The sequence below is a fragment of the Rhipicephalus microplus genome, chromosome X, assembly GCF_043290135.1.
Source record: "Rhipicephalus microplus isolate Deutch F79 chromosome X, USDA_Rmic, whole genome shotgun sequence".
Classification (NCBI taxonomy): domain Eukaryota; kingdom Metazoa; phylum Arthropoda; class Arachnida; order Ixodida; family Ixodidae; genus Rhipicephalus; species Rhipicephalus microplus.
The window spans coordinates 12,779,013-12,795,785 of record NC_134710.1 but is presented as its reverse complement, the minus strand read 5'-3'; the positions used below and the strand labels follow the sequence as shown (position 1 = coordinate 12,795,785).

The following is a 16,773-nucleotide window of genomic DNA, read 5'->3' as shown; positions in this document are numbered from 1 at the left end:
CCTATAGCCGTGATTGCCAGCCAAAGAGTATCGCGCGGCTGCAAAAACTTACGAACAGCCAAAAAACCTGGACAACTATGTCCATTTAGCGGATATATACTAAGCAACAGGCAAACACTAGACAATGTCAAAAATAAACATTTTCTAGGCAGCTGGCGATTTCCGATCAAAGCGCTTTCGGCCTCGACAACCCGGCCGGCCGATCGCTGGCCAGCGGACTGCTGCAGGCGAAGCCTAAGGGTTAATAAGAAAAAAAAGTGAAAGATTGTCGGTTTATTTTAAAAACAGGGACAATTAAAAATGATTCTTTAACAATGAACTGATGGGATACGTGCTTTCAATATAGTGTTACAAAAACAAACACTTGAAGGCGCCGGTATCAACAAGCGCACATTACGTAGGCGCACATCTACATGCAATCGCAGCCTCTGTAAAACAAGCGATTAAGAACAAAGCATTCGGTGCTGCCCGAAATGAACGAGTTAAATAAGCATGTACACAGTATCCAAATGAATGTGTATTGCATCCGGCTGCACTAGTGATCGCGATTAGCCACCATCAGGATCAAATTTCTAAACAGTGCACGATTGGCGTATTTCTGCAGCTGGCGTAAGAGAGTCAGACGCATAAGGCTCGATCGCGCTCAAAAGTGCCCGAGTGACAGCGCTTTCGGTTATAACTCTCAAAATGCTGAAATTGCATAACGTACGCTGCACAAACACGAACGGTCCGTCGGTTCAAGTGTCACTCCTCACGCTTGATCTTTACCACACAAGAGTCACCTTTTCGAATCTTTCGGAAATCTGAACATCCCATTTCGCGAGTGGTTTGTGCACTGTGGCCGGCAACACCCGGGCATTTTGCCCGAGAAATGTCGCGCACGTGTCTCACTTAGAGTTACTGTATATGCTACCTGGAGCATATACATTAACTCTAGTCTTACTCAACCAGCCGCGACGATAAGAGAGGAGCCGAATGCCGGCCGCTGATCGGAAGGTGGCACTCACCCCTTCAAAAAGTGAGTCCACCCTGCAAAGGGGCGCGTGCATCGAGGAACCCTACATTAGTTTCCCGCATCGCGCCCCGATAGGTGACACGCTATCTCAAAACACCGCATCTCTTACAGAGCCAGCGTAACCACCAACATGGTGATCCCGAAGAATGCAAGACGCTGCCCCGTGGATCCGTACGCAACAAAACAAAAGATACTTCATGTTGTTCCCGTCGTGAAGCACTGCATGAGGGGCTTTCTTTCCCATGACCGCAAAACACACGTGAATGCTAGGCGATAGGCAAGAGCAGGAAAGGACTGGAAGAAACGGAGATGAACGGCTGGATCGGGTGCATCTGGCTGGCATTGACAAACTAGAGGAGGCACCGACTCAATCATATTGTTCATTCCTTACTTTTTGTTACGTTTTTTTGATGTAGTTAGTTGTATTTATTCTTCTGCCTCATTCAGTTTTTTTGCTATGTTTGGATTGTATTATCCTTTTTATTCCTTGTTTTTTATGTTGTACACTGCCCGTTCCCCTCTGAAATGTACTGTGTACCCTGAGGGTAAAATAAATAAAAAAAGTGATCGCCCCAGAAACGGACCACTGGCACTTGCTGCTGAGGCATGCGCCTTACGGGTGACCAGAGTAATTGCTGTTAGGAAATGTGCATAATCCATATCGTTGACGGCTGACCATATCTACGCCGGCGGTAACATGACACCGTCCTGCATGATGCCACGGGAATGCACACTTCCTATTATCTTCACTCAGAACAAGATTTACGTGCTGATGGGCAAAGTCAATGAAAGGTCTCAACGCATGCACAGTAACAAAAGTCTCAATTAAAACCGAAATCTACACGCAGCACCTGCCTTGGCCACCATGATGGCGATGATCGAGGCAGCGATGGCTGGGACCGAGCTGGCCGCTGCCATGAACGTCGCACCAGCCACATCTGGGTCCACATGCAACACTGAAATGAAGTGATCATCATGCAAAGCCACGAATTATTACTTCTGCGAAAAATTATCTAGCTCATGCAAAACACGTCTCACCTGCAGTCTTCTCAATCAGTAAACTAGAATTGAAGTGTCATTAATTGGTCTCCCATTGTCCACTGCTCACATTTAGACATGCATGCATGCTATACTCTCGTGCAAATGCCAGTTTATTTTTCTTCCTTTTTTTCGGGTGTCCAACGCATGCGCACGTTACATAAAATGCGCCAGTTTCTATTACTTGTGAACTAGGAAATGAAACAATAGAGAGGCGAGCTTTGGCGTTTCTCACCGTGCTTGAACAAATGGCCTACAAAAAGTTTCCCGAAAGCTAATTACCAAGCACCATGTGTACTACGAGATCTCACTCGATCACGCGATGAACGCCCAAGTTAGCATGCCGTTGCCTCAATGCGTTTCTTCAACGGACGCGATATCCGACGAGAAGATACCGCCCACCAAGCCTCCGCCCCAGCAGCGGCATCGTGTAAGAGAACAGACAGGCAGGCCCCGGAAACAGAGGATTTCAAGTAACATGTGCACTCGTTGCGGTTGCCGGTTGTCCTAAGATCATGGTTGAACGAAGCGACGTTGATGTGTATGTTTGCTTTTGTGGTCTCACACGAGTTTTTGCCAATGAATAAGTTTTATGGAATGGTAAATAACTCTTGTTTATTTACCCTTTTTCTTATTTTGTGAATAATTAATCGGTGAATTGGCTGGTAGACTTGCGTTCTTACCGCTTTTCTTCGCTCATTCCTGGCACTCGCTCAGTGATATCACAAGTTGCATCCCGCTCGGTGGACGTGGGAGAACGATGTGCAACCATTTTGAACAATACGCTCATCTAGTCATTGCCTCTTCGAGGCCCAGCAATGAACTACCACATGTGACCCCTTATGATCTTTCTCCAATGAGCCCTATTATTTTTGAGTCTGCTGGCTTTAAAAAATTAAGAACTTAATGGGGCCCTAAAACATTTTTTTCAAGTAACCATGGAATGGACTCTCTCAAAGAGCTTATTGCCTCACCAATCAAACAGCGCAAAAATTTTTGAAATCCGTCCAGTGGAAGTGGAGTTACAAAGGCTTGTCGCATTCTGCAATTGCATTCTCGCTTCTCTCGTCCCGACGAAATCGCTGCAAGATAAGCATAGAGGTATGGCAGGTGCAAAGAAAAATGTCACGCACACCTCGTGATCTTGAGCACTTTTCTTCTTTCTTTTCTTCGATTGCGTGGCTTCAGTGTTATCGTGCGTGTATGCGTTGACAAGTCGTGGCCTCCCGCGGCAATCTCTGTAACGACTGAGCGCGCCATGTTCAAATCCGCCAATGGCTCATAGAAGGAGCTACTACGAGTGATTTTCGGGCTTATTCCGTGTGTGTCGAGAAAAGAGGAAGCAGTTTTTAGCTCTCTTTGATAATTTATTGGGAATTCCAGGTCACGTGCTGCGCTATATTTGGCTCGCATGTTGTCAGGAGCCTTTACACTACCGATAGGCAGCGCTTTCTGAGAATGCTCAAAAGGTGTTGCAGGACCCCTTTAAAGCTTAGCTCGTCTTGTAGAGCCGATGGTATCACCTCAAAAGTTTTGAAAAATACCATTGAGTATTGCTCCGTCGTCTTAGAATACATCTTTTCAAAATCATTGCAGTCTGCCTCATTACCCCAGGACGGGAAGATAGGAAAGGCTGTGCCAATCTTTAAACCCGGTGAAACTCATAGTCCTCTTAACCATCTACCAATATCTTTAACTTCAATATCATGCAAAATGATGGAACATGTCATTTTCACTCATGTAGTTAAGTTTTTTTGAAAACAATAATTTCTTCTCAAACTTTCAACGTGGGTTTCGCAAATCTTTCTCTTGCGAAACACAGCTGCTTTCATTTACTCATGACCTGCACACTTACCTTGACTTTGGCTTTCCCATTGACTGCGTATTTCTTGACTTTTGTAAAGCCTTTGACAAAGTAAACCATCTGCTCTCTTGTGTAAACTAAGCGTACTAAATATATACCCTGCAATCGTTAACTAGATTCGAGCGTTTCTTGTGTCTCGACTTCACTTTGTCGCCACCAATCATAGCATGTCTGATATGGCCCCTGTTGAATCCAGCGTTCCTCAGGGGTGCTTTCCGGGTCCTCTTCTGTTTTAATATATATAAATGAACTACCCGATAACATATCCTCCCAAATTTGTTTATCTGCAGGCAACTGTGTGATATATCGATGGATAACTACTACCTCTGACGTCACTAATCTACAGTTCAATCGGAAGCACGTCCACAACTGCATGGTGCGTCACTTGGCGCATGGAGCTCAATGCTAAGAAATACAAATACATGCGAGTTTCGCGGTCTAACGCAGTATGTCCAACATATGTGAATAAGAACTCCATTCTCGAATCTATCAAATTATACCGTTACCTTGGCGTCCACATAAATAATGATTTGTCATGGAAACATCACGTCGAACACATAATATTCAAAAGTAACCGTACTCTGGGACACCTAAAAAGAAATCCTTTTCTCGCTTCACCTTCACTAAAATTACTGCTGTACACCCTGTATATTCGTCTTCAGCATGAGTATGGATAATAGGTTTGGGATCCGCATCAACTCTAATTAATTGACGCAACCAGGGGCGTAGCCAGAAATTTCTTTCGGGTGGTGGGGTTCACACCAACCCGACTGGGGGGAAGGGGGGACGCAGGCATTCGCTTTCCTCTGTGACCTGGCCATCGGCAGTAGTTTGGGCAGATTGTGTACATGTATATCAAAGTCGTGAGATTTTTTCATGTTTGTGAAGAAAGTAGGTAAAAGTAAAGTCATCATCATCATCAACTTGACTACGCCCACTGCAGGGCAAAGGCCTCTCGCTTGATCCACCAATCAACCCTGTCTTATGCTTTCTGCTGCCGCGTTGTACCTGCGAATTTCTTAATCTTATTGGCCCACCTAACTTTCTGTCTCCCCTTCCTGCGTTTCCCTTCCCTGGGAATCCAGTCAGTTATCCTTAAATGACCATCAGCTATCTGCCTACGCGCTATATGGCCGGCTCATGTACCTTTCTTCTTCTCGATTTCAACTATGATACCCGGAACCCCGGTTGGTCCCCTGACTCGCTTTGCTCTCTTCTTGTCTCTTAAGGTTACACTTACCATTTTTCTGTCCACCAGTCGCTGCGTTGTCCTCATGAAGCTGGACCCTCTATGTGCGCCTCCAAATTTCTGCTTCGTAGGTAAGTACCAGCAAGATGCAGATTTTATATATCCCCCCCCTCTCTTACATACGTCAGACTGTCCAAGCGGCGCAGCGTAAAACGCCGCCACCAACGCGGCGCCGGCTCTAACTGGATAGTGCAAAGAGAGCCGTCCGCAAGAGAACGTGCATAGACCCTTCTCTTTCTTCGGTGTTGACGCACGGTTCCCTTTAATCAAGGACCTGGCAAGCTACCTCCTTCAGTCTAACCTCGCTTCGGAAAATAATGAAGCTCATCAAGACGAACTGCGGGTACAATGCAATAGATGTTTCGGATATTTCGGCGTGCTGCAGCTCGCAATTCAAGTGCAAGCGAGCATCGCATAACATCGAGTTCGAGGCAATTAATCACTTCAACGTGCTTTTTGTAACGCCTAATTGCATTAAACTTAAGCATAGACATGACGTGAAAGCAATGAGGTGCATGTACGATCAACTTATCTTAAGGTCAGTGGTATGAAGCTCGCTTTATCCGGCGCGAATGGTCCTGGCGATTTTCATATTTGCAGTTGCCTTATCCATCGATCTCTCGCTCCCTAGCTGTTAAACTGCTTTATTACGCACGCTAGAATGTTCTGTTGCCCCACCGCGGTGGTCTAGTGGCTAAGGTACTCGGCTGCTGACCTGCAGGCCGCGGAATCGAATCCCGGCTGCGGCGGCTGCATTTCCGACGGAGGCGGAAATGTAGGCCCGTGTGCTCAGATTTGGGTGCACGTTAAAAAAAACACCAGGTGGTCGAAATTTCCGGAGCCCTCCACTACGGCATCTCTCATAATCATATGGTGGTTTTGGGACGTTAAAGCCCCACATATCAATCAATCAGAATGTTCTGTTTGCAGTTGTCTCCAGTTTGTATATACTACAAGTGGGGATACATGCGTGTACACTTCCTTGATGTACAACGACAGGCAAAACCGAGGCTTCCGAGATAGCTCCGGCAATTGCGTGGACCAACAGCAAGAAAAACCTGATTGTGCTCGCGATAGTTCTGCTATTTAACTGTATGACGCAAGTGCTCGCATTTCCTAGTTAAAGTCAGAACTTAGAGCCTTCAAAGCCCTACGTGCGTAATAATGCGTTGTGGCGACAGCTTCAGATTATCGGGGGTCGCGGCGTGTGCGCTGTTTATCGCGCGCGTCACCTGTCATACTGTTGCGCGGCGCGCACCGCGGTCAGAGGCTCTGTTAAGCTTCATTATCAAACTTACCACGGTTCTCTGTCAAGGATACAAAAACTATAACAGGAGACCTACATTATCACACTTTCTCGTGCGACCGGCTGCAGAGAACGCGACTAATATGCTTACCTAACACGTTCGCAACCACCCGTATCCAGCACTCTCACCGTTCTTCGATTGATTGATTGATTGATTGATTGAATAAAATTTAAAGTTCAACGTCCCAAAGACACCATTTGACTATGAGAGACGCCGTAGTGGAGGACTCTGGTAATTTAGAACACCTGTGGTTCTTTAAAGGGCTCCGAAATTTGAGCACACGGGCCTAAGGACTTTCTCCTCCATCGAAAATGCAGCCGCCGCAAACGGGATTCGATGCCGCGACCTGCGGGTCTACAGTCGAGTACCTTAGCCACTAAACCACCGCGGCGGGGCCTCTCGCCGCTTCGCAAAAGCTGCAGAAATCAGTAAAACAGAAGTCATTTACGTCCGTGGCGATTCACAACGCAACAGTAGAGCGTCGACTAAGGTCTTTTTTTTCGTAGAGCGCGGATCTGTTGCGTCTTCTCTTGTTGTCACCGTCGTTCTGGTACTCGAGTGAACAAGCAAGCATTTCATGGAGGTTCAGGGACACGTCCAACTAGTGGAGTGGTCAATGCGCAAATACACCTAATATTTTGCTAAATCGTTTCGTACGCTGTAGTTGCACCTGATTGCGCCGCAAACTGTGCAATGGAGTCGGGCTTTGCACTACTCAAAACTGTGTCGACTGGTGACACGTCCGCAAATATATACCTAGGCGAGAACACGACATACGTGTTCACCCATTACAAAGGGCGAAGCCAGCAATCAGCATCATCATCACTCCAGAGTCTGACGTCTATACTCTCCACCTATGACCGGAACAGAGTGCGATCGCCAGAGTACATGTTCAGATTTGACCAAGATGTACGAGTATATCGTGAGTAAGCCTGCACCGCAATGACATGCCGTTCGCTTCGGCTACTGTTTACATATGCCGCGTGTAAAAACTGATGGAAAAAACAACGGTCCAAACACGCAGCATTGCTGCGACCACTTATTTAATTATGTTCAGCATAGAAAGTCCTGCCTGCGCGCATGCTAGCAAAAAAAAACTGGCAGATCCCGCGTACTGTGGGAATCGACTATATGCGAAGCACGAATGAGTAAAGTTGATACGTCACTTTAAAATGAGCAGAGCGTTTCGAGGCAGACGTAAATTATGCCGTACATGACTTCCATACCATGATTATTAAGTTTGGATGTGTCATTTACCTTCATCGTCTATTCACGTCGCTTAATACTAAATTTCATATATATGGAGCTGGCGAAACAGCCGCACGCGTACTATGAGTGTAGCATGAAGTCATGTTTTACATGACACGCATGTCATGATTATCATGTTTGCACCAGTCGTGTATCTTCGTCGTCCATTCTCGTCCCGTAATACCAAATTTGGTATATGTGAAGCTAGCGAAACAACCGCAAGCGCACAATGAGCATGACGTGTAGTCATGACTAGTCATAACATAAAAATCATGACATGTATGTCAAATTTTTGCGTTAGGATGTTGTCCTCCGTGCAATCATGTCATACCATACCAGTTTTGCAAAATGTCATGTGAACGAAACCACTGCAAGAGCAGCAAGACCATGAAATGTAAATCATGACATTCATGATATACACGTCATGATTTTCATCGCTAGTCAGTTATGCTCGCCATACAGTCATGTTGTGCCATACATATTTTGGTATCGATACCATTATTGAAACGGCCAGGAGTGCTAAAAGTCGTAGGCGGCTAAATAGATAGATAGATAGATAGATAGATAGATAGATAGATAGATAGATAGATAGATAGATAGATAGATAGATAGATAGATAGATAGATAGATAGATAGATAGATAGATAGATAGATAGATAGATAGATAGATAGATAGATAGATAGATAGATAGATAGATAGATAGATAGATAGATAGATAGATAGATAGATACGCTTAAAGTCGCCGAGTTCGCTAAGAAACGTTTCGCACTTAAAAATCTGCATGCTTTACAAATTCCACTGTGGAAAGTAACACTTGCTCGCGAATGCATGCAGCGACCGACGCCCGTATGCCAAGCTCGCTTGTCAACCTGGCACGCTTGAAATAAAGGTGCGTATAATTGTCGAAGGCCGTTTGCACCGCCTGCCAGAACACCCGAGGTGGTTGGCATTTGGGTTCGCCCTGTTTTCGACGCTTTCTTCGTCGCTTGGGCTGGTGGTGATGGGGCCGAAGTCGAAAAGTGCGGTGTACGCACAGTGTCAATTTTTATGAAAGGAAACACGCCGACGCATGGCCTGCGCTCTCCGGCGGCAGCTGGCAGCGCGTTCAAGCGGGAGCGATAGCAGCCACAGTTTCTCTTCGCGTCATCTCGCGGCGAGCAAAACAACCATTCGTTGCTGATATGGAACCAGCGGCAAAATTTAGATCCCCTCCCTCTTCAAGGCGATTACGCGAGAACCGCTAATCACCTTGAAGGGTGAGGGGTTGCAATCTTGAGGGGTTGCAATCAGCAACGAATGCTTGTTTTGCACAACACGAGATGACGCGAAAAGAGACTGTGGCTGCTCTCGCTCCCGCTTGAACGCGCTGCCAGCTGCCGCCGGAGAGCGCAGGCCATGCGTCGCCGTGTTCCCTTTCATAAGAATTGACACTGTACATGACCTCATGCTTTTTTTTAAAGAACACTAAGCCTGCAGCACATTTCAATTTTTAAGGCAAAAATAAGGAAAATTATAACAAAAGTTAATAAACCATCATAATAATTAAAGAGTAGTGCCTTGAGCTTAAGGTTAGAACTTCTTTCGTATAATATAGTTGCTCTGACGACTGATAATAGAAAAATCATTCAGCGCAATAGATAAATCACACGTATATATATATATATATATATATATATATATATATATATATATATATATATATATATATATATATATATATATATATATATATATATATATAATGACACGGGGTCTTGACGTGGCATAGGGCAGGACACTGGATTTTCAGATCAAACTGTTTATCACAGGTGAACCTGTTCCCGGTAAATGAAAAGTCGGGTTACAGTAGCAGACTTGCACTGATCGCGGCGAACGGAGCGTCGGCCGTCGATCAACTAACTGACAAGCGCCGAAGCGTGTTGGCATGTATACCCTTGCCATTGAATGTTCTAACGTTATCGCGAGCGGTAACCTATGTTTCAGAATAATTTGTATAGTTCGCGGAGTGGAAGTAATCTTATCAAAATGATCTACTACAGTCCTGAAGCTTCTCGAAGACTGCTGGCGTGGTTTGCGCTGAAAGTTGAGTAGTGTGTTGGGGCGATAACAAAACTTGAGAAAAGTAGCATGGCATTGCCCTCCTCTGAAAAAGGTATTGTCCCAATGCTTTAACGTAAGATGAAAGTACAACAATAATGCAAGAAAGTACAAGGAATAAATTACAATACAGCAATAACACAACAAAAAACACTGTTTCCGTTCGTTAACGCGCATGAAACAGCTTGACGCGCGTGACATGGACGACTTCCGGTCACGATTGGCGTCGTTGAGAGTTCGTGATACCATCGGGGACAACCTCGGGATTGGCCCCGCCGCGGTGGTCTAGTGGCTAAGGTACTCGGCTGCTGACCTTCAGATCGCGGGTTCGAATTCCGGCTGCAGCGGCTGCATTTCCGATGGAGGCGGAAATGTTGTAGGCCCGTGTGCTCAGATTTGGGTGCACGTTAAAGAACCCCAGGTGATCGAAATTTCCGGAGCCCTCCACTACGGCGTCTCTCATAATCATATGGTGGTTTTGAGACGTTAAACCCCACATATCAATCATTGACCTCGTAATTGAGTCGGCCGAGACGTCGAACCACCCTGTACGGTCCGAAGTACCACTGCAGATGCTTTTCGCTGAGTCCACGTCGGCCTCGCCATCATCTGGGCTATGTCGAAATTTCCTGCTACCTCTATGGCAGGCCGTTCAAAGTTGTGAGCGACCACCACGCCTTGTGTTGGCTAGCTACATTAAAGGACCCTTCAGGTCGCCTTGCTCGATGGAGCCTGAGACTCCAAGAATATCCCATTACAGTCGTTTACAAGTCCGGCAAGAAACACTCCGACGCCGACTGTCTCTCTCGTGCGCCTGTCGACCAACCACCGCCCGACGACATGGATGATGACTACTTCTTGGGAACGGTAACTGCCGACGACTTCGCTGAACGACAGCGGGCCGACCCGGAACTTAGGGCCCTAATAGAATACCGCTATGATAGGATCGCCGAAGCGCGCACTAGCGTCGTTCTTCCTGCTGAACGGTCTTCTCCAAAAGAAAAACTTCTCACCGCTTCGAGCCAAGTACCTCCTTGTGGTGCCTTCAGCTCTGCGGCCAGAACTCCTGCAGGCCCTGCACGATGATCCGATGGCAGGACACCTTGGTGTTTCCCGCACGCTCGCGAGGATACAAGAAAGTTACTACTGGCCACGTCTTCCCGCCGACGTCGCTCGTTATGTGAGATTTATTGATGTGTGGGGTTTAACGTTTCAAAACCACCATATGATCATGAGAGACGCCGTAGTGGAGGGCTCCGGAAATTTCGACCACCTGGGGTTCTTTAACGTGCACCCAAATCTGAGGACACGGGCCTACAACATTTCCACCTCGATCGGAAATGCAGCCGCCACAGCCGGAATCCGAACCCACGACCTGCGGGTCAGCAGCCGAGTACCTTGGCCACTAGACCACCGCGGCCTCGTTATGTGCGAACATGCCGGGACTGCCAGCGACGGAAGACACCACCGACAAGGCCAGCGGGATTTCCGCAGCCCATTGAACCACCTCGCCGACCATTCCAGCAGATTGAATATGGACCTACTCGGGCCGTTCCCGACGTTGGCTTTCGGAAACAAGTGGATCGTGGTAGCTAACAGCTACCCAGCACCTCCACCAGACGTCACGGGGTTGTGACGTGCCTGAAGGCAGGAGAATGGATTGTCAGGTCAAACGGTTTATTTGGGCGAAGCTGTGCCCGGTAAACGAAAAGTTGAGTTACAGTAGCAGACTACAGTCCTGTGCTTCTCGATTACTGCAGGCACGGTTTGCGCTGAGAATTGCGTAAGGTATTGGGGTAATAATAAAACTTGAGAAAAAAACGTGGTAATATATATATATATATATATATATATATATATATATATATATATATATATACGGAGCAAAACAAAGCTTTCGCGAACGTGCGCATAATTGAGCGAATGCACCCATCAACCAAATTCCAAATTTCAACAACACTGATAGACAAAGCAGCCGCAGTCTACATCAGTGAGCGCCTGTGACCGTGTGGCGCTTGACAAGACAAAGCCGAGCCCTGTGGCTCGCAGAGCCTACCGTCGCAGATGACTTCCAGTGAAGGTACGAAGTAGTCTTCGCAGATGATTGACAGCGCGGCAAACATGTAGAGAGCGGCCAGCAGGTGCACCCCGATGGCTCCCCGCTGGCGCAGTTCGGGGCTCATCAGGGGCCGCGGGAACTGCTCGATGGCGGCCACGGTGCAGTTGGGCTGCGCCGCCGCCACGACGCATGCCGCCAGAGCCGGGAACAAGAAGCGCACGACCACCATGTCCACATCGAGCTTCACGAGTGAGCTTATCTCTGCTTCAGTGATGGCAATCCGTTACGCGCGTGACAACCCCGCAATTACGTCCAAACGACACCTTATCGCTCAGCTTCGTGGATTAAAACGGAGATGAGCTGTGTGCACCGTTGTAACGCCTTCAAATCGCACAAAAAATGCAACAGCTTTGTGGCACAGAGCATTGCTTTTATCTTTATATTTACGAGAAGATGTAAGAACAGTTATACTATGTATTCGGAGTGTATCTGTGATTGGAAAATCATTGACAGACTCATAGGCATATCATTAGAGGGGGGGGGGGCATCCGCCCCCCACTGAGAAAGGTGGGGCGAAGCCCCCTTCGCACTTTCGACAGTGGTCACTCTTGGCTGCACTATGGGGAAACCAACAAGTCAGGCAAAGTTTTCCGAAACAACAGTAATCACTCAATTATGTTGTTATGGAAGAATATAGCCCCGCCGCGGTGGTCTAGTGGCTAAGGTACTCGTCTCCTGACCCGCAGGTCGTGGGATCGAATCCCGGCTGCAGCGGCTGCATTTCCGATGGAGGCGGGAATGTAGGCCCGTGTGCTCAGGCTTAGGCGCACGTTAAAAAATCCAAGGTGGTTTAAATTTCCGGAGCCCTACACTACGGCGTCTCTCATAATCATATGGTGGTTTTGGGACTTTAAACCCCACATATCAATCAATCTTATGGAAGAATAAAAAATGTTACAAGGCAATGTCACAACGTATCGAAATTTCACCAATATTTTCACTGTGATAATTTTTCCTGTAAGCTCTTTGCAGTGCGGGTCGCCTATGCGACGCTTTCGCGTCTTGTGCTGTAGTATTGCAGAGCAGGCGAGCACTTAACAGGGTCCCTATATTATCACATCACTTGTTCATGCTTTTCTTGTATTTTGACATGTCGATGCAGTTACGGTTGGGATGGAGCACACTTTTTATGGACCGGTCAAAGCATTTGCTGCTTGCGGAAAACCATTTTCTTCGGAAAGGACATATCATCACCGCTGCCCTGTCGAAGTGGTTGCGAGCCGATAGGTGTGACGAATCATTTTTTTTATTTTTAAGTTTTTCTGTACGTAAACGCTAAAATTGTTTTCGGTTTAGTCTCTGATAAACCTGATTAGCCTTGCTTGTGGTGACTTGGAGCTATAGCGGCAGCTTGCAAAGTGGCCACGAATAATTCAGTGGACTCGAGCTCAGTAGGAAGCTCAGCTTTTAAGCTTGTCCCACAACTTCACCCACCGGGCCAGGAAAAAGGTGAAAGACCGTGGTTTTTAGCACTATGGAGGCTTGGTTAAGAACGGGCTAGTTGGTTTTCATTCAACTTGAATTGTCTTTTACAGCTCAACAGACATCTCGGAAAGCAAAGAAGCACACACGTGCAGTGCTGCCTGTTTCTCTCTATTCCTCTTTCCCTCAGCAAGTGTGAGCTCGCAGAGATGTATACACGCACAAACTACTCAGCATCACTATGCCGCTATGCCGCAAGTGGAAATATTTCATTAAATTTATAATTCATGTAGCCAGCTGCTATATATAGCCGCTGCTTGTGTGGTTGGTAGCTAGCCTACTTGAATTACATTTAGAATGCTCTCCGGCCTCATTACGTCTTGTGACAAGCAGGCGATATTGTGGCACACATTAAATTAAAAATGGCGAAAAGCTAATGGCCGAAAATCTATCGTATTGAAAATAGTTTGTTCTCTTATTTTTTACGTGGTCGTGCATAAGTGGTCATTTCCCAATGAATCACTTTCACTTCATTTATTGCCTCGCATAACAAGCTGATGCTGTGTACATGACAAGTTTACACCAATCATATACAGCTGACAACCATTTCAAGAGAAAGCAACGAGGGGTAGTTCAACGTTATAATCGCCCACATTTTGCTCTTTCAGAGAAAAGTTTTGTTTACCCCGTTGGTATTGGCGTAATTATTAAGGTGCCTGGGGGCCCGTTAAGGAATTTCAGGACAATTACAACAAGACTGAACAATAGTGTGAAAGCCCCGAACATCTCCAGTTATACAGTTAAAAGAAAATGGTTGAAAGTTGATAATAAGTTAACAACATTAATATAACAATAGCAATAATAATAATTGAACGCTCCAAAAACAGTGTTCAGTCTATTAGCAAATAAGGCAATTTATAATACGCAAACACAAAAAACTAATACTTCTTATGAAAAAATATAACACAAATCATTCGTTGAAAAAACATGGTTGATCCTTCCGTCATATAAATATGCATAAAACACGAAAGTAAAACTTGCCTTTACGAGGGTAATTACATGTTTACTGTGGATGGATAACGGAGGGTTTGCCAAATGTATGTTTCGGTGTTTGGCAGCTGTTGCCCCTTTCAACGCTGATGTATTCTCGCTGATGCTTGGTACGTCTTCATCCCGACAACTAACATCCATGATAAATTTATTAAACAAACTATTGTGGTATTTGTATATGCTGAACGCCAAAGTATAATTAGAGAAAAAGGCGTGATAGCGAGATGAGCGTCGAATATTGGACGCGGAAATAGGGCTAAGGGCGCCATTCCTCGGCCTGTTAAAGTGTAAATGCAAATTCATATCAAAGTGCCAGCGCGTCGATGACGTTCGCTCTCTATTCCACACGCACAAACACACACACACACACACACACACACACACACACACACACATATATATATATATATATATATATATATATATATATATATATATATATATATATATATATATATATATATATATATATATATATATATATTGTTACGGATGTGATGGGTTTATTTTCAATGAAAAATGTCAGCGCTCTACCGTCACTGCCGAATCACCATCGCTCGAGCGCGTCCGATCTCTTCTTCTTCCTCGCTCTTTCAGTCCGCGTTACATTTCCCTCCGGGCCAGACGAAGCTCACCGAGCGAGTAGAAGCGATCGGTTGTTGTAGGGCTTCAATCGGGCAATGTGCACAATTTGCGTCTTGCGCGAACGCCGGTTCTGAGCTGTCACTCTCGCGACAGCGTAAGTGATGTCACTTAAGCACTGAGTAATCACAAACGGTCCTGAGTACTTAGAAAGAAACTTCTGGCAAAGTCCCTTTTTTCGAACAGGCGTCCACAGCCAGACCAAATCACCTGTAGCGAAAGTCACGGGCGGGTGTTTTGCGTCGTAACGGTCTTTCGCGCGAGCGTGAGCGGAAAGAGTTCGGAGCTGAGCAAGTCGACGAGCTTCTTCGGCGCGACACAAAGTCTGCGCGACACTGGCATTTTCGTTCGTCGAAAATGTAAGTATGGTGTCAAGGAAACTTTGCGGATGACGAGCATAGAGAAGAAAGAAAGGCGTATAACCTGTGACTTCGTGTTTCGCGGTATTAAAGGCGTATGTAACAAAAGGTAATACGGCATCCCAGTTCTTGTGATCCGCTGCGACGTACATTGAAAGCATGTTGATGATGGTACGATTGGTGCGCTCAGTGAGGCCGTTGGTCTGAGGGTGGTATGGCGTAGAATGGCGATACTGACACCCACAAAGCCGTAGCAACTCTTCGACAACGTCAGCGGTAAACTGACGGCCGCGATCACTTATCACCACACGAGGAGCCCCGTGACGAAGTATGATCGAGTGTAGAAGAAACCATGACACATCAGATGATGTGGCTGAAGCAACCGCCATCGTTTCAGTATACCGCGTCAGGTAATCTACGCACACAATAATCCAGCGGCGGCCGGTGGTATACTTGGGGAAAGGGCCCAGTAAATCTATGCCGACTTTTTCGAATGGTGATGTCGGTGGCTTAACCGGCTGCAGTGGGCCGGCCGATGGTGTGGTAGGTTGTTTGTGGCGTTGGCAGACATCACAACTTGCGACGTAGTGCTTGGTGGTCTTCCAGAGTCGAGGCCAGTAAAAACGTTGGCGGATACGGTGAAGCGTTCGGGCAAATTCAAGGTGCCCAGACGTGATGTCATCGTGCATGGCTTGGAATACCGCAAGACGCAGGCATTCTGGCACGACGAGTAGTAGTGTGGAACCATGGCTGGAGTAATTCTTGCGATATAGTAGGGCGTCATGAATCACGAATGGCGTGGCGCGTTTAGAGCTACGAGCCACATCAATCATTGGTTTCAGCGAAGGGTCACGCTGTTGTTCGTGACGAAAGACATCCAAACTTGGGAAGTTGGATGAGATTGCGGCCAGGTAGTTGTCAAAATCATCATCATCAGCATCCACAGTTGGAGATGGAAGACGAGATAAGCAGTCGACATCTGCGTGACATCGACCGCTCTTGTAGGTCACAGAATAATTATATTCTTGAAGCCGTAAGGCCCAGCGAGCCAACCGACCAGCTGGGTCACGTAGTCCGACAAGCCAACAAAGCGAATGATGATCTGTGACGATCTTGAACTGCCGGCCGTACAAATAAGGTCTGAACTTTTGGATGGCGAAAACAACTGCAAGACATTCCAGTTCGGTGACCGTATAATTCCTCTCCGCCTTAGTCAAAGTACGACTTGCATACGCCACGACGTGCTGCCGGCTATCGTGATATTGAACTAGCACGGCACCAACTCCGATACCACTAGCATCTGTATGCAGTTCCGTGAGTGCCTCCGGGTCGAAATGGCGCAAGAGGGGCCCGGAAGTAAGC

General features: G+C 46.5%; 1 protein-coding gene across 3 annotated transcripts in view; it reads right to left on the bottom strand.

Moving 5' to 3' along the window:
* The window catches only part of LOC119175664 (putative sodium/potassium/calcium exchanger CG1090), a 130,499-nt gene extending 118,381 nt beyond the window's left edge, over positions 1-12,118 (bottom strand). For all 3 annotated transcript variants that reach the window (XM_075881841.1, XM_075881843.1, XM_075881842.1), the window contains exons 1-2: positions 11,876-12,118; positions 1,867-1,971 (exon numbers count right to left, since the gene is read on the bottom strand). In XM_075881841.1, coding sequence (XP_075737956.1) covers positions 1,867-1,971; positions 11,876-12,107 — 337 coding nt within the window. In that variant the 5' untranslated portion in view covers positions 12,108-12,118. The remainder of the gene's footprint in view (positions 1-1,866; positions 1,972-11,875) is intronic.
* Positions 12,119-16,773: the final 4,655 nt, after the last annotated feature.